General features: G+C 43.5%; 1 protein-coding gene across 2 annotated transcripts in view; it reads right to left on the bottom strand.

The window, feature by feature from the left end:
- The window catches only part of LOC126195265 (juvenile hormone epoxide hydrolase 1-like), a 63472-nt gene extending 40913 nt beyond the window's left edge, over window positions 1–22559 (bottom strand). Inside the window, exons 1-2 of one of the 2 annotated variants that reach the window (XM_049933796.1) lie at window positions 22404–22559; window positions 1422–1596 (exon numbers count right to left, since the gene is read on the bottom strand). In XM_049933796.1, the coding sequence (XP_049789753.1) occupies window positions 1422–1595 (174 nt within the window). In that variant the 5' untranslated portion in view covers window position 1596; window positions 22404–22559. Of the gene's footprint in view, window positions 1–1421; window positions 1597–11362; window positions 11479–22403 lie in introns of those variants that run through there. The other variant, XM_049933804.1, reaches the window with a different exon arrangement.
- Between the last annotated feature and the right edge of the window lie 385 nt (window positions 22560–22944).

Genomic DNA, 22944 nt, shown 5'->3' with positions numbered 1-22944 from the left:
AGCATTTGAATGGAATGGACAGTGTCTTGAAAGGAGGATATAAGATGAAAATCAACAAAAGAAAAACGAGGATAATGGAATGTAGTCGAATTAAGTCGGATGATGCCGAGGGAATTAGATTAGGAAATGAGACACTTAAAGTAGTAAAGGAGTTTTGCTATTTGGGGAGCAAAATAACTGATGATGGTCGAGGTAGAGAGGATATAAAATGTAGACTGGCAATGGCAAGGAAAGCGTTTCTGAAGAAGAGAAATTTGTTAACATCGAGTATAGATTTAAGTGTCAGGAAGTCGTTTCTGAAAGTATTTGTATGGAGTGTAGCCATGTATGGAAGTGAAACATGGACGATAAATCGAGAATAGAAGCTTTCGAAATGTGGTGCTACAGAAGAATGCTGAAGATTAGATGGGTAGATCACATAACTAATGAGGAGGTATTGAACAGAATTGGGGAGAAGAGGAGTTTGTGGCACAACTTGACAAGAAGAAGGGACCGGTTGGTAGGGCATGTTCTGAGGCATCAAGGGATCACAAATTTAGCATTGGAGGGCAGTGTGGAGGGTAAAAATTGTAGAGGGAGACCAAGAGATGAATACACTAAGCAGATTCAGAAGGACGTAGGTTGAGCTAAGTACGGGGAGATGAAGAAGCTTGCACAGGATAGAGTAGCATGGAGAGCTGCATCAAACCAGTCTCAGGACTGAAGACCACAACAACAACCTTCGGTGGCAAGTTAATCTTTTAATGTTAGTGTTTTGTACCATTTATATCCCTCCTATGGGGTACAGTTGTTAAAAATTTTAGTTTAAAGTAATCCGGTGTGTTGCACATTTGGACCAGTGTAGTCTTTCAGAGGTTGTTGTGAGCGATCGTGACTACGGCCGTGTCAAAAGTGAGCGGCAAGGTTCTCAGCCCCTTTCTGCCCCTGAATAAATTGTAACTTGATATTTAGAGGGTGTTTTATGATTATAATTTTAAATCTGTAAAACGAAAAAGGGTTTTTAGCAATAAAATTTCCATTTGTCGAAAGAAATTTGATTTGTTTTCATCAGTTACCCACTGGCAACTACTTCCACGCTCACAGAGTGTGATTAAATGTGTTAATGTTCTTGATGAGTCGCTAGTAAATAAAGTAAATTCTTAAGAAAAAGTTTTGTAAGTAAATTCACGGTTCACATTTGACTCATTATCACAGCAACATTTACTAACGAAAGTGCATTCGTATGGAGTATCAAACGAAATTTGTAAGTGCACTGAAGATTTTTTGCTAGGGAGGGCACAGCGTGTTATTTTGGATAGAGAGTCATCAACATATCTACACGTAACTTTAGGTGTGCCCCAGGGAAGTGCATCTAAATTTGTTGTTGGAAATACACTTGGGTGCTCGGTGACTTAGGGGTGAGTTGAAGTGTACCGGCTTACATTGTCAGAGATGTTGATGGTGAAGGGCCGGATGGAGCCGTCGGCCTTCTCGGGGCGGCGAGTCACCCACCAGGTGCTGTCCAGCCGCGGCACCGCCGGAGTCTGGTTCAGCTTCAGCCACACCAGCACCGCCACCACCGCCACCAGCAACGTCAGATACCTGAGCACGGCCATCCTGCAGGGAGAGGAAACGATGCAAGAGGTTAACTTACAACCAGACAGTGTTTGGAAGGACATGACTGAGGAAACAGGCACGAGTACACTATTGACTTATTGCACCCAATCCTAAGGCGAGGGTTCAGCTTAGAGTCAAATTCCCTATACTGATAGGGACTTTTCTTTGGTTGGAGAACTAGAACGAGGTACTTTCACATTCTTGAGGTTGACTGATTCTCAATGAGAGGAAGTGGCTCCAAAATAGGAAGATGAGAATGGTTGGGAGAGCGTTTTGAATCCCACTTCCAAATGGTGCTGAACGCGGTCTTTTTATAGGAACTGTACCGACTTTCAAGCCAACACATGTAGATATGGAAAACGGCTGCTCAAGGATTTGAAACCCTACTGCACGAATACGATACTACATGTATTTCGTGTGCCCATCCTCTAAGAGATTAAGTGATACGTGACTATAGTCGTCGGGATCTCACTAGCTCAACAGAAAAAAATATAAATCGTCAGTTGACCAATTATGAACGTTCGTGTTATCTTAGTTTCATATGAAACACTGTACCTCCAAGGATCATTAACTGTGAATGTTCTACCACGAACGAGAACCTAAAAATCTTCTTAAGGCTGTCTACGACCTTCTTACAAGAAAGCAGAATGAAGCGTTAAGGCGGAGTGCAACTATAGATTCTCTGAAGATCAGGAGTATGAAAGTGAATCGGTACCGCTGCGAGAAATTCGAAGAGAATCGAACTACTTGTTGCAGAAGGATGCTGAAAATTAAACGATTGAGAAAGCAATGAGGGGGTTCTTCGCAGAATCGGCGAGGAGAGGAATATTTCGAAAACATTACCTAGATGACATGGCAGACTGATAGGACGTGCGTTAAGACAAGGGAGAATACGTTCCATGTCACTAGAGGACAAAAACCTGTAATATATATTGATTATTCCTTGCTACTGTAGTGTTATCTTGAAGCTGTGAGAAAGGAGGACAGGCGCTCCAAGGCGCGGAAGCAGAGACGATGCTGAGGGCAGACGAAACTACGAGAGATATTGTTACATGAAGTAAACCGTAAGGGGAGAGCCTTGAGAAAATGCAGACGCCCCCAGACGTGGTCCCAGGGCGCTAGTTACCCTTCAAGGATTTAACATGTAACATCATATGTCGTCTAGACGCTGTGGTAACTTTGTAACCAATAGGCACGTACTAGCGTATAAAGCTAGCTTGATACCAGCCCTGAGAACAGCAACGTCAGTAGGCTCACAAGGGTTAGAAAGAGAGCGAAAACGCCAAAAAGACCTAGCAGTCCCTGCTCTGGGGAGCGCTAAGTGCGGGGCTAAATGACGTATAACAATAATGTTGCAAGCCTTATTTGGCAGAGCACTTACGTTTAGCTTTCAGCTGAACGATGTTGATACCAAATACGGACTGCATTAGTGCAATTGCATTAACGTCCCCGCCTTAGGAGCAGTAGAAGGGACCTAACTAAACCGTGATCTCATGATGGCTGGGTGTTGTGTGATGTCTTTAGGTTAGTTAGGTTTAAGTAGTTCTAAGTTCTAGGGGACTGATGACCACAGCTGTTAAATCCCATAGTGCTCAGAGAGCCTAAACCGTGATTGGCAGGCGCCTGCAAGCGACCTGCGGGATTGGCTGGGTGGATTAAAGTGGGAAAAACAGTCCCCCACGCGACTCTTTAAAACCCCTAGATTCCGCATTTTGGAGGAGTTCTCAGTCAGACGATCTGGGCACCGAATCTGCGTCCGTCGACTCCAGCCTCGGTCCAGCTCAGCGTAAGTCTGCTCTCTCACTTGGAGTACCTCAGTGAACAGTGTCACATTCAGTATGTTTTGTTTTCCAATTAAGTTGTTGCCTTAAGATGCTGCTAGTGGTTGCTACTGTGGTTAGCATCCACTCCTGGGACTTGTGCATTGGCTTATGTTGTAACAGTGTTATTCATGCTTTTTCTAACCCTAGAACTAGCCTCCAGTGTATTAGTTAGTCCTGTCTGGAATAAACAACTATTTCAAAACCCTGTTTGTCCAAGAGTCTCCACAACGGGTTCCCTACTAAGTCTCACCACCTGCATTTCTAGTAAATGCCTGTACCAGTTTTGGCTCAGATAGAAGAAAACAATCAAATGCCTTCACTGGAATAAACAACTATTTCAAAACCCTGTTTGTCCAAGAGTCCCCACAATGAGTTCCCTACTAAGTCTCACCACCTGCATTTCTAGTAAATGCCTGTACTAGTGTTGGCTCAGATAGAAGAAAACAATTAAATGCCTTCACTGTGAATTGTCCTTCTGCCTTCCGCTCTGTACCGCTCGGGAGCGCAGACTGATCAGTAACCCCTTTTCTCCCTCTCCCACTTATGTCAGGACACGACAAACCGTTGTGGAAGACAGAGATTCGAATATATTCAGATATTCAGCTATAAGCTAAAGTCAGTCTGGAAACGGAGGAAAAAAAAGGACTCTATGAGAGGTACATTCTATGAGCAAGAATGACTGAACTGTGCGTTTTCATGGAGGAGAGGGAGAGGAAGGGAGGGAGAGAGAGAGAGAGAGAGAGAGGGAGGGGAGGCAGGGAGAGAGGGAGAGAGGGAGAGAGGGAGAGAGAAATGTCTACGTCTACGTTGTTGCTGCATTGAATGATTTAATTATATGATACTGTAACTGTGGATTTAAACACACAAATATATGACTGGGATTTCTGTTATATAGGTATGGATATTTGTGGTAGAGACGCTTGTTTTGTACGCCAACGTTTATCTGCAGTATACACTTTTTTCTCATTTTCACATTTTTCATTTCGTATCAAATCGGGTAGAGTGGATCGTTATCCGTCTCCCGATTCTGTTCAGCCATACATCAGTGAGCTGAGGGTGTGGCAAAGAGGTGCCCAATTGAGAATACTTGAGACGAGGTTCACAGCTGCGGCGCCGACCGGAGAGGCCAAGCGGTTCTAGGAGCTTCAGTCTGGAACCGCGCGACCGCTACGGTCGCAGTTTCGAATCCTGCCTCGGGCATGGATGTGTGTGATGTCCTTAGGTTAGTTAGGCTTAAGTAGTTCTAAGTTCTAGGGGACTGATGACCTCCGCTGTTAAGTCCAATAGTGCTCACAAGGGAACCTCCCCATCGCACCCCCCTCAGATTTAGTTATAAGTTGGCACAGTGGATAGGCCTTGAAAATCTGAAAGATCAATCGAAAAAACAGGAAGAAGTTGTGTGGAATTATGAAAAAAATGAGCAAAATATACAAACTGAGTAGCCCATGCGCCAGATAGGCATCATCAAGGACAGTGTGAGCTCAGGAGCGCCGTGGTCCCGTGGTTAGCGTGAGCAGCTGCGGACCGAGAGGTCCTTAGTTCAAGTCTTCCGTTCAATTAGTAGACGAAAGGACGTGCCTCTCCAATTGGAACCGAAAACATTTGATCGCAAGGTCATAGGTCAACTGATTCCTCCACAGGAAAACACGTCTGATATATTCTATACGACACTGGTGACGGCATGTGCGTCACACGATAGGAATATGTTGTATAGGTGTAGCGTCCCCATACTACGTCGCAGTTACCTCGCATCGGACGGACAGATAATAATTGTCTGAAAATAAAAAATTAAACTTTTCGCTCGAGGGAAGACTTGAACCAAAGTCCTCTCGTTCCGCAGCTGCTCACGCTATCCACGGGACCACGGCGCTCCTGAGCTCACATTATCCTTGATGTTGCCTATCTTGCGCACGGACTACTCAGTTTGTATATTTTGCTTATTTTTTTCATAGTTCCACACAACTTATTCCTGTTTTCTCGATTGATCTGTGTTCAGTTTTTCAAGGCCTATCGACTGTGCCAACTAAATCTGAGGGGGGTGCGATGGGGATGTTCCCTTGTCAGAGCCATTTGAACTATTTGAACAGCTGCGGCATTTGCCTTACAACCACGGAAAACGTTGGTCGAAACTAGAGGGCTGGCCGATTGGTACCATCTTTGATTTACCACCGGGGCACAATGTCCCATTCACGAACAGGCTAGTATCCGCCTGTGTATCTGTTTGTGAGTGACGAAGGATGAAATCGAATATCTGCTCGTCATTCACGTAAGCATGCGTGTCTGTGACCGCTGCGGTGTGTGCGTTTCTTTGTCACGTGACATAGAAATTACTACTGTTAAAATCATTCATGTGCGAGTGATAACGGCAGCCATGGAATCAGGTGAAACTGTAATGTTCAGCTGCTCGCATAGCGCTAAATGTTGCGGTTCACATCAGTAGTAAGACACATGTTCTGTCCCTTTACTACCTCTATCTATCTTGCAACGAAACTACATTCTCTGTATCCCGAGGTACGAAAATGATTTCACAGTTCGCATACACTCACGGAAGTGGAAAGTGTTACTGAAATGACAGCTCAGCCGAACGCTAGCAAACTGATAGTCCAGAATTTCCGTGATGTGTTAATTAAAACTTCATCCTTAAGCGAACTCATTTTCAGTACAGAAAAAAAAAAACAAATCCTACTGATGAAGAATGGAGTGAGTTCATGACGGTTATTAGGTGTGTCTACCGTTACTGGAAATTTTCATCGGACATCGCAACACATCATGCCCAGAGGACGCGCACCGTGTCTTGAAACCTGCAGGTTATCGTTATCTTTCGGACTTTGTGAGAGGCCCCGTCAGTGGCATGAGGGACTTGGGAGCACCATACTGACAGATCCCAAACATACTTGCTGTAGTGCAATGACTACATAACGAGTGGTGACGAGACAGGACAACAGCGTGCTTAGAACAGTACACACGCGTTCTTTCAGAAGTACCACGCCACGGTGCAATCTTCAGGTCGCTCAACTGGCTCTGACCAAAACGCGGATTACAACATTTGAAATACGAGAAGAGGCTGCACAAAGCGTTGAAGGAAGTCATTCCGCATATGGCTGTGAATAATTGTGGACGTCGTTTTTATTTTATTCTTTTTATTTTTACGCAAGCTGACTGCTGCTTTTGTACTTCGCACATGATTCGTGTTGACATGGTATGTGGAAGAGCGGCTATACTTTTACCATCACAGGCAGTTGGTTTCAGACAGCTGGAAACTATGTTCTAGTACGTAATAATTTAACGTTGTAGATTGAACATCCGACCCGCCAGGATAGCCGAGCGCGCTAACGCGTTGCTTCCAGCCGAAGTGGCCGTGCGGTTCTGGGCGCTACAGTCTGGAACCGAGCGACCGCTACGGTCGCAGGTTCGAATCCTGCCTCGGGCATGGATGTGTGTGATGTCCTTAGGTTAGTTAGGTTTCATTAGTTCTAAGTTCTAGGCGACTGATGACCTTAGAAGATAAGTCGCATAGTGCTCAGAGCCATTTGAACCATTAGAGCCTGGACTCGGACAGGCGCGCCGGCCCAGATCGAATCCGCCCGACGGATTACCGGCGAGGGCCGGTGTGCCTGCAAGCCTGCATGTAGTTCTTAGGCGATTTTCCACATCCCGCTAGGTGAATACCGGGCCTCAGTTATACGCGTCGCAGACATTTGCAATTCGTCCACACTATTTCACGATTTACACTAGACGCAGACAGTTGGGGTACACTGTATCCGCCCTTGGGGGTACGGGGGGGCGGCAGGAAGGGCATCCGGCCATCCCCAGCACTAACGTCGCCAAATCCGTTGTAACCACGCAGACCCTGCGATCGCTGCGGGACTATGGCGAAAGCGAAAGAAAGAAAGAAAGAATTGGTCTCTAACATCCCCTAATTATTGACACCGACAAAGTGTTGGAATTGCAACTAATTAAATTTAGACTGTGGAGTCAGTCCTCATCAAAATTCTACAGAAAGGATGTTATTACGAACAATCTGGAACAGCTAATTGTAAGCTGGGCTGAGATCTCGAGCTACCATGCATCAAATCCCGCTGAAACCATACCACAGACAATAGACATGCAAAGTGTAGAGCCAGAGTAAAATGAGACGTTGAGTGGTGTTCTATGGTATACAGTGATAAGTCTCGTTTCTGTTCGTGGCTGTCAGATCGACGTCAGCGTGTCAGTAGACGACCTGGTGGAAGGTCTCAGGAACCATCGATTCTTAAGAGCCATACCTCTCAAGCTCCTGGAAACGGGTCGTGGGAGCTATTGAATATGACAACAGGACTAATAAGGTACTTGTCGAAAGGAGGCTGAATGCTCGCTAGTCCGTGACAACTATGGTGAAACCTGCAGTCACACCTTTCATGACCAGTGTACGAAATTTTCAGCGCGGAATTAACCGAGCGGTCTGAGGCCCTCCAGTCATGGACTGTGCGGCTGGTCCCGACGGAGGTTCGAGTCCTCCCTCGGGCATGGGTGTGTGTGTGTTTGTCCTTAGGATAATTTAGGTTACGTAGTGCAAGTTTAGGGACTGATGACCTTAGCAGTTAAGTCCCGTAAGATTTCACACACATTTTGAATTTTTCAGCAGGATAATACAAGATCCCACACTGCACTTCACTCCACAGTCGCCTTAAGGTGTGAATGGACTCTTCAAATAGCTCTGAGGTCATCAGTCCCCTAGACTTAGAACTACTTAAACCTAACTAACCTAAGGACATCACACACATCCATGCCCGAGGCAGGATTCGAATCTGCGACCCTGGCAGCAGCGCGGTTCCGGACTGAAGCGTCTAGAACCGCTCGGCCACAACGGCCGGCTATGGACTCTTGACTGGCCTGTGTGGTTCCCTGATTTGTGACCAACAGAGCATGTCTGCGATACCATCCTGTATTCAGTAATCGTCATGAACTGCCACAGCACTTGTATCAAGCATACTTCCGTGTCACAACGAATTAAAAGGCGCTTTCGTGTCTGTGATGTTCACTTCTTACACCAATATTGACTACGGACATCAGTTCCGAATATAGTGAAAATTTAACCATTTTACAGTCATTGTGTCATGAACATTTCCAAAAATTTGATAAATATCGGCAGAAATATTGTGAATGTCACGGACTTTCCTTTTACCTATAGTGTCAACACTTACCTGTTAGGCCATATCTTATCTCTCAATATCAGTCTAGATAATTTATCTGCTCCTGGTCCAAAATCTAGGTCATTATGACGACCAAATGTTTCTGAAAATTGAGATGCAGGAGAGGGGGCGGAAAGGCAAAAGTGGAAATTTTCGGCTAAATATCACGTCCCTCTCTCTGCGCCTACTTACAGCTCTTGCAGTCCTCGGTGACCGCTTCTCGCCGCTGTTATAATGACAAAGAGGTGGGCTGGAACTAGAGCGCTCCCGTCGTTCACGGTTGTATGCTCTTGCAAATGGTCCTCATTTCGCTACAGCCATTTCTATTGACCACTAATTCCACTTTGGGACTGATTAGTTAACAGCCACTGGGTAGGTCAACTTCTCATGAAATCGCCGACCTCATTTATCCGGATTACAATATGCAGCAAATATAAAGCAAGTGCCCAAGAAAAAAAGGCTTCGCTTATGGGGATGATAAAACACATCCCAATTCGTTGGGAATTTACTTAAATTTGATCACTCCATCAGCTAGCGAATTGTAACAGTCTAACCGTTCTTCGTTAATCTCTCTATTCACGTCCATCGCCGCTCCATGATTTATTTCGCCTTCTCAATACTTTATTCACGTGGCAGTAACCGTTCCTTCGCCAAACAGTACCACCTGTCTCAACCTCACTTTGACTTCAAATTCAACTTCCTTATTCTCCACGGATATCACATGCATCACTCTCGCACAACATTAAGTCTTCCTTTGAGACACTGTGCCCCCCTGCTCCTACACCAAGCTCCTCAGAAACGTCATATGAACTAGCGTTTACCAATCGCCACATACAGTGTAATGTTAGCTCATTGGGACACGAATAGGACTGGCCACGTCTTGGCATCCTTTTCCAAAGGAAGCCACACCAGTTCTTTATTCCGAGGATATTATGACGTTTCTCAAGTCCATAAAATCGTTACGTTGCTGTCGTTTGTATAGTCTTGAGCCGAAACTAGAAAATAAAACTTCAAATACCTAGCGGGACAGGAATTGTAAATAAAATAACCTTATGTCAATAAATGTCAGTTAAGTTCCTGTTACAATGCAATTGTACCTAGTTTAAAAATAATAAACTAAAATATGGACATAAGCCATTTTGATTGTTTGTTCCCTACAGTTGTAGTAATTTCTCGAGCTAAGACAATCACACACACTATTATATTCACAGTTTACTTACAGCAAATTATACTATTTACTAGCCGGCCGGAGTGGCCGAGCGGTTCTAGGCGCTTCAGTCTGGAACCGCGCGACCGCTACGATCGCAGGTTCGAATCCTGCCTCGGGCATGGATGTGTGTGATATCCTTAGGTTAGTTAGGTTTAAGTAGTTCTAAGTTATAGGGGACTGATGACCTCAGAAGTTAAGTCCCATAGTGCTCAGAGCCATTTGAACCACTTGAACTATTTACTAACCTATTATGAAAAAATGCCATACCAACATCAGATACATAAGAAGTAATCTAGGAGATTTTATGAAGCACACGATATCTATTGCGAATAGTACTTTTTCTTTTTTCAATTAATACTGATTTCGAATTTAGTATGACAAACACTGATATCAAAACGCACTTGTAAAGTTGAAAGGTGTGGTAAAAGATGTAGAGATTAAGCTGCTGTTTCGGGACGTTCTTCCTGTTTAGAAACTAATTCCATTGCTCAAGCTACGGTATTAGTGGCACTACATCGTTGAAATTCGATTTTCCTGTGTGAGGAATCATTATACATACCATTCATCAAGGGTGTACATCAAGACTCACTAAGTTTAGAGTACTACAGCGATACCTGAGAAGCACTGAATCACTGTACGGCAATCATTCAAGTGATGGTAGCATTCCGATATTACTGCTGTGTTGTGTGTTTTGCCAGCCGCTCTGGCCGAGCTCTTCTAGGCGCTTAAGCCCGAAACCGCGCTGCTACTACGGTCGCAGGTTCGAATCATGCCTGGGGCATGGGTGTGTGTGATGTCCTTAGGTTAGTTAGGTTTAAGTAGGGGACTGATGACCTCAGATGTTAAGTCCCATGGTGCTTAGAGCCATTTGAACCATTTTCTTGTGTGTTTTCTTGTGTTTCTGCAGTGATATTTCGCCAGCATACTACATTTAGAGACTTCGGGATACATCGGGAAGTGATTTATGCAAATCCAAATGTGATGGTTTTTGAGATTTCTGCAAATGGTTCTAGGCTTAAAACTTGTTTTCATCATTAAGAAGCGAAAGAACGATTTATTTTCCGGCCCTTGTTAGCACTGAGTAACACTCTCTAACGACATTGCTACAGAAAATACATCTGTTTCTGTTCAGATAAAGCCGAATAATAGTCAAAAATATTTCTGTTCTAACCTCTATATATTTCGACAAAGCAAATTGTTACATACGAGTATATCGAGAAGTACTGTGGTTGCGGAACCAGTATTAGGACGATGGGTACAGAAAAACTTTCATGGTACGATTAAAAATGAAGATTTATCCTCAAAGAGACTTACAAGTGTTATTAGAGGCCTCTTTCTGAGTTGTTTCTTTTGTAAACATTAATTCCCGTGCAGCGATGGAGTCAACTATGGTGCAGTATATTACAGTAGATGGTAAAATGTGAATACGAATACTAAATGTATCAAGCAATGTCTTAAAAATTTACATACCCCTATAAGAAAATAGTTAGCAACGCAAAAATAACAAAGTAACAGTTTCGCAGTTGAAATGCGAGCTGCTGTGAGGAACGCTTGCTGCTTACCTATCTACACACAGCTTGTCATGTGGAAAAGCCGGCGCTGACTGTTCAAGACGGGAGCTGCACCTGTACTTATCTCCAACGCAGCAGTCATTATCTCAGATAAACAGACATATCTGATACAGGCTGTTTCGTCCGGCACGTCTTTTGCAGTTTTAATTCAATATTCCACCTAGGTTGCACTTTGTATCAAATGCAACACATACAAACGTATCCAGCGATCTCAAACCCTACAGATTATGTGCTCCTTGAACAAACTACTTCCATTCCTTTCTGTTTTGTGCTCTGTTCCTCCAGGTGTTTTCAAGCCGCAGAGTGCTAGGTCCTTCTGCAGGTCGTCCATCCAGCGCTGCCATGGTTGTCCTATGCGGCGTCTGGTGATTGGCTTCCCCTCAAGTGCCTTCCTCATCTGTCTTTGTTCTAGCACACGGACTACAGGCCCGCCCACTGGATTCTTTACTCTCCAGCTTTTGTAGAACCTTCAAGAGGTAGATTTCCTCGTTCTTCTTCCTCTTCCATTCTTCTTTATCTAAGATCAGTCCCCATATTTTCCTTATTGCTCTTCATTCAAAAGTTAATAGTTTTCCCTTTTCTCGTTTGGTCATGCTCCACGTTTCTGAACCGTACATGACTGCTGGGTGTATCACTGTGTGATAGATTCTCATCTTAGTGTTTTCTGAGCTTGATTTTGAACTGAAGTTCTCCGTTAGGGAATACATGCATTTCATTCCCACTGCTATCCTTTCTTGATGTCCATTTCTATGCTGTTCCCACTAGTAATCCAAGATCCCAAGTATTTGAACTGGTGAACTCTCTTAAACCTCGCGCCATCTACCTCAAGAAATTCTTCCTGCTCTTGTGTTCTTAATTACTGCATGAACTCCGATTTGACTTATTAACTTTTAGCCACCCTTCCGTGCACAGTCGTCCATTTTCTTGTACATCCGTTTCAATTCATAGTTTGATTCACTTAGCAGCACTATATCATCTTGTAACGCAGCAGAAAATTTACATGCCTTTCTCATCAAAATTAGAGAATGATTTTGTAATTCAGATGCCGACAACAGGGTAAATCGGTACGAGATCCTTTATTGATGAGATGGATTCACACTGACTGGGAGTGCGATGTTCTATGCAATATCATTTCTTTCCTTTATTAACATCTTGGTGGGCTCATTGAATTGTGGAAGTTTTTGGTGCGCATGCTAATAAACAGCATGTTCGTTTGATATGGCGATCAGGGAACGTAGCTGCCTAACAGGACCGTCTTGGGGCAAGGGCTGGGCACCTGGGTGGCGAATTCTCACAACAGAAGACGGAACGCCCATCCTGTGGGGCGGTCAGCTGCTGTCCACTTATACCACTGCACAGGCTAATGTCCGGTCGGTGATCAGTGCGGTCCCAAGTGCGGAGACGGGGGTACATTTCTGTGTTTTGATGACCTCCTTTGGAGACAGCCATCTACCGGTTGTGGTCTAAAAGAGACAAAGTACAAAGTCTAGTCTCGTACGGATTCTGCTTTATTTCTCGAGCCCTGAGGAGCGAGGCTAACGGCATATGTGGGAGAACGTGTGATTGGCATAATAACGTGTGACGTCAAGAGCGCGACTCTGAAGTCATTGTTTTTTGATAGTAGGGAAGATGTTCTTATAGCGATTGGCGTCTGAAGGTGACGCACTATTTTGGTGAGATTTTCTACTTAGAGGGAATCCTCATGATTGGGCAGCAGTACTTCTTAATTTTGCAATTGGCAGCTAGCACTGTTTTTCTGAGAAGGAATTAGGAGGGTATAAGTGAGCACCATGAGAGAAGGCGTTTGGTCACGGAGGCGTCCGCATTATTTTGCGCTTTGGTCGCGGAGATGCCCGGGTCGAATGCATGGATGGTGGCTATAGATGGTGGATCGTCTTGGCGTTGCACCACAGTTGGGGCTGAAACATCTTCGCGCTGCTGCAACGGAGCGCTGACACCGTCTTATTCACGATGGGCCAGCACTGCTGCGGCGTCGACGACGGTGCAACAACGGCATACTAACGGTGAGCATAATTCTCAGCACCGGCAGAGTAGTGACTTTTGGGGGTAGTCATCTACTTCCAGTCACTGTTTCTGTCAGGAATTTGCACGGTTGCATAGAGTGGAATTATCGTTGTGTTTTATTTGAGAGTAAATTCTCAAGTGAGCAAGTAGTAAATTCATAGATAAATAAGGAACACTGCTGTCCACTTAAAAGTACATTTGAGTTTGGAAACAGGATTGTCACGTTTCTCATAGTTGAATTTATATGTCGTTAACGGATGGGTTTGTGAATAAATCTGAGTATTTAACTAATCTATTTGGCACCTTCATTATATCAAGCTAGATGCAATTAATCAGTGATCAGGAAGTCACTTTCGATCATATTATATTAAATGCAAGTACATTAGTCCAGTCAGTTGGCGTAATCATATTCAGATTTATGCTAATTCCCTACTTTAAGGTCTATGCCGAGGGCCGTAATTTCGCTTTATCCACTTAACTTTGCTCACAATTGAAGTTTAAAGGGTAGGTCGTAAGGGAGTGACCAGCCTGTAGTTAGTTTCGAGAGGTTGGGAATATAAGCACTATCGTGGATTTGCAGTATGCTTATGCGAGGCAGTTCAGATTACCATCCACCTTTATTCCAGGCCTCTCCTGTTCTCTGCTTTGCCTAATTACCTTCTCTAAGATAACACTGAACAGAACACATGAGAGAGAATACCCATGTCTGAGATCTGTCTCATTTTCGAACGTTTCTGATATGGCCTCTTGGAAACGCACTGCTGCTATTGCCCATCCATGCAACAAGCACAATAAAATGTGCTGGCCTACCTAATAAGTTGTGTCTCATTTCGTTTTCTATATGAGATACGGCTGATCGTGGTGGTAACGGCAATATTTAACGATACTCCAGCCCGTGTACCATACGTCGGTGATTTATCTGGCAAATATTGCGAGTGAAACCGTTCAAGGCCAAAAGCATCTGGCGCGCTGCTGTTCCGTAAAACTGATTAGTCATTGGCATGCAGCATCACGATGACATACATTTCGTGTAGAGCTTAGCAGATACGCCTTAGATTTCTTAAATTAATACTGATATATCGTTGACCTGAAAGTACTTTATTTACAAAAAAGGCATGTGACGAAAGGAAGGCTTAATTCTACTACAAGAGCATAATCAGAACCAGCACAGACCTGTGTTATTGTCACAGCCCTCAGGGCTTTATTATGGACTATGTGAAGGCATTGCTAATTACGCCTATAAATTTTTTTTTCGTGATTTTCTTTAGATTTCTATTCTTTTTCTTTTGTTCATATGGGCATTTCTAATTGTGATTATGTAACATTCTACTGTGGCTTTTAAATGTAAAGATGTAATTGTGATTATTTCGTTTGCCAATAGATAAATATATTTCTTGCTTTGTACCTGTGGTAAAGTTTCTAAAGTTCTCTTTTGGAATATTATTAATGGTGAAAAATGCAGTCAATAACATTTATAAAGGTTTATGTAATTTACGATAACGATATAACATCTATAGACAGGGGACAGCGATAGTGATATCGAGAGTTGAAAGTTGGTTGCGTAGTAGAGGGGATGGTGGATGGCGGGTCTGTGAAGCGTGCGCGGGAAAAATAGTACTGTGTTCCATGAAAAGCATACGTAATTGTATGGACAGTGATACCGAACTATCAGATTGTTAATTCTCTTTACCACTGCGGTATGTAATGCCATCGCCAGCGAACTTTAAGAGCAAATAAACCGGACTGTGAAAGTGCCGCTAATATTACTTTGTTGTGGCCGACACGAACTGTGCCTTTATTCGAATGAACTTTGCTGGTATTGGTTTTGGGTGGTGGAACTGTTGCATATCACATTCTATCAAGCCATGAAAGTGAAGACTAATTAACTGTGCAATATAAATGGCTTTCAGTGACGTTGTCGAAGTTTGAAATGCGAGAACAGAGTGGACATTGTTTACGGTGTGCTTCACATACATGGACAATTCTATGAACTGTGTATTTGTGGCTAAGACTATACGAATGTGACGAACCGTGTAATTATGGACGATAGCGTCACGGACAGTGCATAAAGTGTAAAAATGAGCGATGTCTACGTCATGTACTTTGAAAGAGAGGACATGTCAACACCGTTCGTATACTGGCGTCTTGTGGATTATTAATCACCACGGGGTTAATGATACAGCTGTGCCGGAACTTTATTTGCGTTTCGCCGGAGAAGATTAACCAGCGGAACTGCCTGTATCCTGCTCTCATCATCGTAACCCACCGACATCGTGCTGCCTAACGCAACGCTTCGTATGCAACAAAAAGTTAAGGGACTTCGCTGAACGCTATCCCCTGACCTAAAAACTTTCTTTCTCTATTAAAAGTATAAGAATTACAGACTCTGTTTCATTAAATTCTTTGTTTAGTTTGTTTGCTTTCTGCTAACGAAAATAAAATTACAATCAGTGAATTAAAAGTTGCCTGATAGTCATTGTTGAAACACCAGTAAATATAAACTTCTTCCTCTCATTAGGACTAATTCTCCTGGCATGTCAAAATTATTGTAGTTATTTTATGTAGTTTTATGTATTGTTATGAGACTAGATATATGACAGTAACTAATAAGAGTATTTTGTCGCGAAATATGGCTTCGCGCGAAAATTACGGCGACTGCCATAATTGCTTGCGTTCTGACCAATAATGTAAAAGCTGCTATTCCCGTATTGGTGCTTTTCCTAACGTGAGCGGGAATTATAAATGTCAGCTGTCAAATCACGTAGTGACTCTTTACCCAGTAATAAAAGTTTTTTTGATATTGTATTGCTACGAGTCGTAGTATTAAGAGACACTGGTTATACTCAAAAGTGGGAAGATGTATGGTGAAACCCCCCAGTGATCATGCGATTGTTAACAGTATTGTGTGTGATTCACGAAATTTTGTCACTTTTTCTAATTCCTTTGAAGTTTCAGAGAATATATACACAATTTTGTCGGTTCAGGTTAATTTCAGAGCAGTTTCTCGTAAATATTAGAGTTTTCAGTTCATAAACGAAGTGGGATCGTGACCAATTGAAAAGTATAACAAAGAGTGTGGTTTTCCAACTAGAATTTTGGATGACTTCACAGTTCAGATTTTGATAATTATTTTTCCTGTGGGTTGAGGTCATCACAACTATTATCTTTGACACTGGAGGTTTCCCTGTAGTGATGACTTGTGCAGTTTCTTATAGAGTTGGATGTTGCCTTGCTTGGTATATGGCTCCTGTAAAGACATTACGTCGAATCCCATCTCCTCATCCAACTACCTGACTTCACACATAAACAGTATGCTGCGCTTAGGGCTGAGTAGTGGTATGTGTATCCTTTTCAGCTGTTTTAATATACGAGACATTTTCACGTTAAACAGCATGATTCTTGTGGGCTAAAAGCCGTTCTGCCATACTTAGTCTCAAATTTGCTGTAAATGATTTCAGTGCCAAAATGTTCATGTACCGAAACAAATAGATCCACATCTCAATTTTACTGTCAGGGAGTTTCATAGGCTTCATCTAAATTCTGTACACCGTCTCCGGAGCGGGATAGGTGATATCATCTGCCCTGGAATATACCGGGTGATCAAAAAGTCAGTATAAATTTGAAAACTTAATAAACCACGGAATAATGTAGATATAGTGGTAAAAATTGACACACATGCTTGGATTGACATGGGGTTTTACTAGAACCAAAAAACACCCCATATTGCTAGACGCGTGAAAGACCTCTTGCGCGCGTCATTTGGTGATGATCGTGTGCTCAGCCGCCACTTTCGTCATGCTTGGCCTCCCAGGTCCCCAGACCTCAGTCTGTGCGATTATTGGCTTTGGGGCAAGTGTATCGTGATCGACCGACATCTCTAGGGATGCTGAAAGACAACATCCGACGCCAATGCCTCACCATAACTGCGGGCATGCTTTACAGTGCTGTTCACAACATTATTCCTCGACAACAGCTATTGTTGAGGAATGATGGTGGACATATTGAGCATTTCCTGTAAAGAACATCATATTTGCTTTGTCTTACTTTGTTATGCTAATTATTGCTATTCTGATCGGATGAGCGCCATCTGTCGGACATTTTTTGAACGTTTGTATTTTTTTTTTTTTTTTTTTTGGTTCTAATAAAACCCCTTGTCATTCCAAGCATGTGTGTCAGTTTTTACCTCTCTATCTACATTATTCCGTGATTTATTCAGTTTTCAAATTTTTTGATCACCCGGTACATTTCGTACCTTGTGTCCAAATGCCCTTTTAATACTGCGACCTCTTCGAGTCTGGAGAGCTGTGGGATCCTCTCGAAACCCTCAGATTCGCTTAAGGTCGACTCCATCTGCTAGTTTTCCTGGTTAGACGTCTGGCAGACATGTATGCGAGTTATAATTTAGTGTGGTACGACATTTGCGGATATTTTCTGTGTTTAGATGTACGTCAGAGGAGCTCGTAACCTGGTTTTTCTAAACGTTTCCCAACAGTGGCGTCTTCATTTCTAGACTGTAATGTCTACATAAGTCTGAGATCCACAAACGCTGATGAACCAAAACATTTTCACCACTGTTCACCGCGAGATTGAACGCCGCCTGATGGCGTTGGGGGCACGCGAGGCGGCAACGAAAGAATGTTAGCCGAACAGGGACGAGTGGGGAATAATTCTGTCTGTGAAAAGGACCGCAAGTGGAGAAACCTACTGACATAAGCGACTTTGACAAACGGCAGATCGTTCTGGCCCGGTGCCCGCAAACGAGCGAAGCTGGTCGGCTGTTCGCGTACGACTGTCGCGGGCGTCAACAGAAAGTGATTGAAGAATGATGAAAGAACGAGTAGGTGACAAGGTGCTGGACCTCCACGCCCCCTCACAGAACTTAGAGGTCGGAGGCTTGCCAACTCTGTTAAGCAGGATAGGCATCGATCCATGGCAAGTCTGGCAACAGAGTATAATGCCGTTGTTGACACAAGTGTTCCGGAGCACATCGTTCAGCGCACACCGTCGAACATGGAGCCCCGCACCAGGCGACCCCTTTATGTTGCCATGTTCACTCCACGATAAATTCGAGACTGGACCGTGGATCGATGGAAACGTGTCACCTAATAAATCACGTTTCTTATTACACCAAGTTGATGACCGCGTGCTGATACACTGCCGTCCTCGCAAAGGTGCAATGCGCCAGAGTTGTTATTGACAGTATTGTGCCTGGGTTTCCTTGGGACCTGTGATCGTAATCGATGGCACCGTAACGGCTACGGACCACCTGCTTCTCTTTATGCCCCGTTAACATCTTCCTTCACGATACCTGGCCATGTCACAAGGCCAGAATCGTGATACTGTACCGAATTAGTAGTTTTGTGAGCCATACCAAATCAAGTGTTCGTTTTGCAGGGGATTTGTGGTGGTGGTGGTGGTTAGTGTTTAACGTCCCGTCGACAACGAGGTCATTAGAGACGGAGCGCAAGCTCGGGTTAGGGAAGGATTGGGAAGGAAATCGGCCGTGCCCTTTCAAAGGAACCATCCCGGCATTTGCCTGAAACGATTTAGGGAAATCACGGAAAACCTAAATCAGGATGGCTGGAGACGGGATTGAACCGTCGTCCTCCCGAATGCGAGTCCAGTGTGCTAACCACTGCGCCACCTCGCTCGGTGGGGATTTGTGTTTAGGCAAGAGTTTGTCAGAGATATGCTGCGGGATTTACTAGCGGCCATAGTCAGTGCATAGAATTTATCTTTGCATTAGAAGTTTGAACGTCTCAAACTTCATTCCATGAGCAGAATAATTTTTCACCAGACGTTTGCTGAGTGTAAACACAAAAGGAAGATCCTGCTGGAATAGTTAGTTCATAGCTGTCATCCCAAAGTTGGATACAAATAGATTTCACTTCACTGCGTTGCTTTGCGGCATGACCCAGATTGGTGGTGTTCATACTCTTGGTTACAGGTAAACTATGCATTAATAGACTTCGTCATTTATAAATAATCTTTGATGACAAGTGTTCTGTAACCTACATATAGCCTGTTGTTACTTAAGCTACGTTTTCTTATTTCAAGCGGTACGTCCGCGACTTAGTGGTTTCCTCTTCCCGTAGATTCCCTATGAATCTCAACTTGGTGTTCTTTTGTTTGCAATTTGCCCTTACGAATATCGTCAATGTTTATTCAGGAATATATGGTAAAAGATCCTTCTCTGTGATCTTGATTCCTACCTTACTAATAACAAGTTTGGGTCGACTCTTTTTGGGTCGTTCATATTCCACGATTTTCGTTTAAATTTGGATTACTGATTATGCTGCCAATTTGAACCAGATAACTGATCCCCAAAACCTATTATTTATTTAATATGTTGCACGTAGAACGTGAACAGCGCTGAAACCTGCAAAACACGAAACGAGAGGGTAAAAAGTGTATAAATACTGTACGAGAACTCATTATTACTGCTTGGCCAAAGACACATGGACGTCAAAAAATAATGATAGATATGTGACCGTGACAGCGCATTTCGTAACAGGTTTTCATACAGGCTTTGAAACAAAGTTTGATCACAAATATCGCGCTGGGCGATCTAAGAAGTCTCGTGTCTTACAGAAAAATATTGTGATAAATAAGTAGATTTCCGCTTATTTCGTTCCTTTTTTTTTTTTTTTACAACTGCACGAAACTGCGCACACATTTCAATGTGAAATTTCCATACTTCACTTTCATGTAGTATACAAGGTGTAAATTTTAAGTTGACAAACCAGAATAACTCGAAAAATAAGCTTCACACGAAAAAATGTATGGAATCCAAAGTTGATTATATTCGAGGGGGACATCTGCTGGTGCTAAAATTAGTCCGCCACCCTAGTCCCCCGGGGGTGCGGCGGGTGGAAATTTTGAAATTTAAAATGGGAACCTCCATTTTTTTATTGCAGAATCGGATTCTACATTAAAAAACTACGTACATTTTGTCTTAAACATTTGTTTAGATACTTGGCAGTTGGCACTGTAATTCAAGAAAATCCATGTTCTCATTTTTGCGTGGAAAATAGTTACGGATAAATAAAAAATACTTGTTTCCTTTGTTAATTTTGATTCGTTAAAACTAAAACTGTCCCTCTCTCCCCATAGGGTGAGGTTTGAGAGAGAGAGAGAGAGAGAGAGAGAGAGAGAGAGAGAGAGAGAGAGACAGAGACAGAGACAGAGAGAGAGAGAGATATTAGAGTTTTACAAATGTTGACCCAAATATTAATTTTTTCCGCAGATATTTGGGTCAACATTTGTAAAACTCCCAACAAAATTTCTGATCAACATCGTTTGGTTGCAGATGACAAGTTACCTCTAATAAGTAATACTCAAGTGGTCCTGAAAAATCATGCACACCTAGTGTAAAGGTATTAACAAAAAGAAACGAATTATTGTTTGAACTAAATATCCACATAAGTTTGTAATCATTTATATAAATGTTCACATTACAGATTGAATAAAACGGAAACCCACTGGTTATGGCACAGTGGTGCTGAAACATGTTTGGGTACTTGGAAAAAACGGTGTTTTGCGTAACTGGCGGACCTCACATCCTACAATTTTAACTGCAAACACGGTAAACACAATGAGCTGCAAATCCAAATAATGAAGATTCTGCGTTGTTACTGTGGAAGTGTTTGCGAAGGGGAGAAGCTCTGCACTCTGACCCTGTTAACTGTTACCGGAAGAACGAATTCGTACCACCTGCGAATTAGAACCTGCCCGGATGGAGCTGTTGCAGAGTCACGGCTGCCGCAACGAACTGGTGGGACGTTGCTGAGGAGCGCAATTTCTGCAGGCGCGGTAATAACACCCCACCCTAGCAAGCAGTCTGTTCGTAATAGGTTGCGAGACGGAACTCTGACTATCATAGTGAAAAGGCAGGAATGGTACTGATTTGTTTAAAATTACTATAATTTTAAGAGCAAGAAGAAAAGTATTATGTTAATAGCTGAAGATTTCCCATTGCTCCCAAAACGAGGTGAATGCTGAAAACTGGCTTTTCTGTGCTGAATCTTCTCCTACACAAATTTAAAGAGACCCTGCGTGCAACGTATTATTTGTATAAAGAGTACGAATGTGTAACACTAGTATTTAAATAGATACTTCAAATATCGCCTATCCCTTAATTAGTAGCTGAGTCTATAATTAACACGTTTATTGTGGTTGTTACGTTTGTTACAAGTGTTTTTCTTACTTTGGACTTACAGGTTTCGTGAATATGTCTGATTTCTGTAATATCCTCGTCTTTATCAATTTGATTAAGAAACTGGCTGCACAACGAGTAGCGACCCTTTCTGTGATGTCGAATATTGGAAGCGCAGTGCAAGGTGGTTTTGTCAATCCAGAATACGACTGGCGGACCTTAGTGTGCTTCCTCGGCTTTTCATCTTCCTCTTTTAGGATCTTAATTTGACATACAAGCTTTGCTTGGCAAAAAATTCGGAGATTGTGACAGGCTGTTTTCTTTTAATTTTCTTCGACAACCATCCAGGAATCGACAGCAGACTAAAAGCACACTCTGCAAGTGGCGATGAAGACGCTCCCGTTGTATTCTCGTCATGCTGAGAATACAAATCAAATGGCCCTGAGCACTATGGGACTTAACTGCCGAGGTCATCAGTCTCCTAGAACTTAGAACTACTAACTTAAGGACATCACACACATCCATGCCCGAGCAGGATTCGAACCTGCGACCGTAGCGGTCGCGCGGTTCCAGACTGTAGCGCCTAGAACCGCTCGGCCACCCCGGCCGGCCTGATAATACAACTGGAACGTTACTTCACGGCTTGCAGCACACACTTCTGGAGTTTAGTTTGATGACGACGACTGTCTAGTCGAAACCAGTTATGTAATGCGAAATCCTTTTGATTCTTGTCGAAGAAAAACAAGCTTGCTCGGTCTGTTGTCCATCTTGATAACATCCACATTAGTTCGTTTTTTTCCCAGTTTGGCACCGGGAGTACTCTCACTAATTGCCAGACCGTTGTCCACTTACCGTAAAAACTCGCCACAGTGCTGTGGAAAACCCTGTTGCCGTCCTCTCGACTAGGCAACTCCCAGAGACACAGCTGGCAGCCGGCAACTGACTAGTGGCTGGCGCCTTGGCGTCGACTGAGCACCTGAGCACACTGGCAGCTTCGTAACAGCTGCGCGCTGCTCCTGACGACTGCAGTACCTGCGACGTAGCGTGACGCGACGAAAGTGACGCGCTGTCCGCGCTGGAAGGTGTCACTGGAGACACTCAAAACTGCGCTCACAAAGTTTTCTTACGCCCCGACATAAAATAATCCAGTCATCCAGATCTACGGTCAACAGTGGACACAGTCACGTTGTCTGCCGACGTGCAGCAGGCCATTTGCAATGATTCACATTGTGGCAACCACGGAGCATGCGTCTTTTTGGAATTCGTAGCTAGATCTGTCTACGTAGGCCCGGATCTAGAGGGGGGGGGGGGGGGGCACAAATCTGGCTATCTGCCCCTGGCAGCAATTTCATGGACGCCAAATTCATATTCTTGAAAAAAATATCTTGTTTCA

The sequence above is a fragment of the Schistocerca nitens genome, chromosome 1 (assembly GCF_023898315.1).
Source record: "Schistocerca nitens isolate TAMUIC-IGC-003100 chromosome 1, iqSchNite1.1, whole genome shotgun sequence".
Classification (NCBI taxonomy): Eukaryota; Metazoa; Arthropoda; class Insecta; order Orthoptera; family Acrididae; genus Schistocerca; species Schistocerca nitens.
The sequence above is the reverse complement of the archived record's forward strand: the minus strand, read 5'-3'. Positions and strand labels throughout refer to the sequence as shown.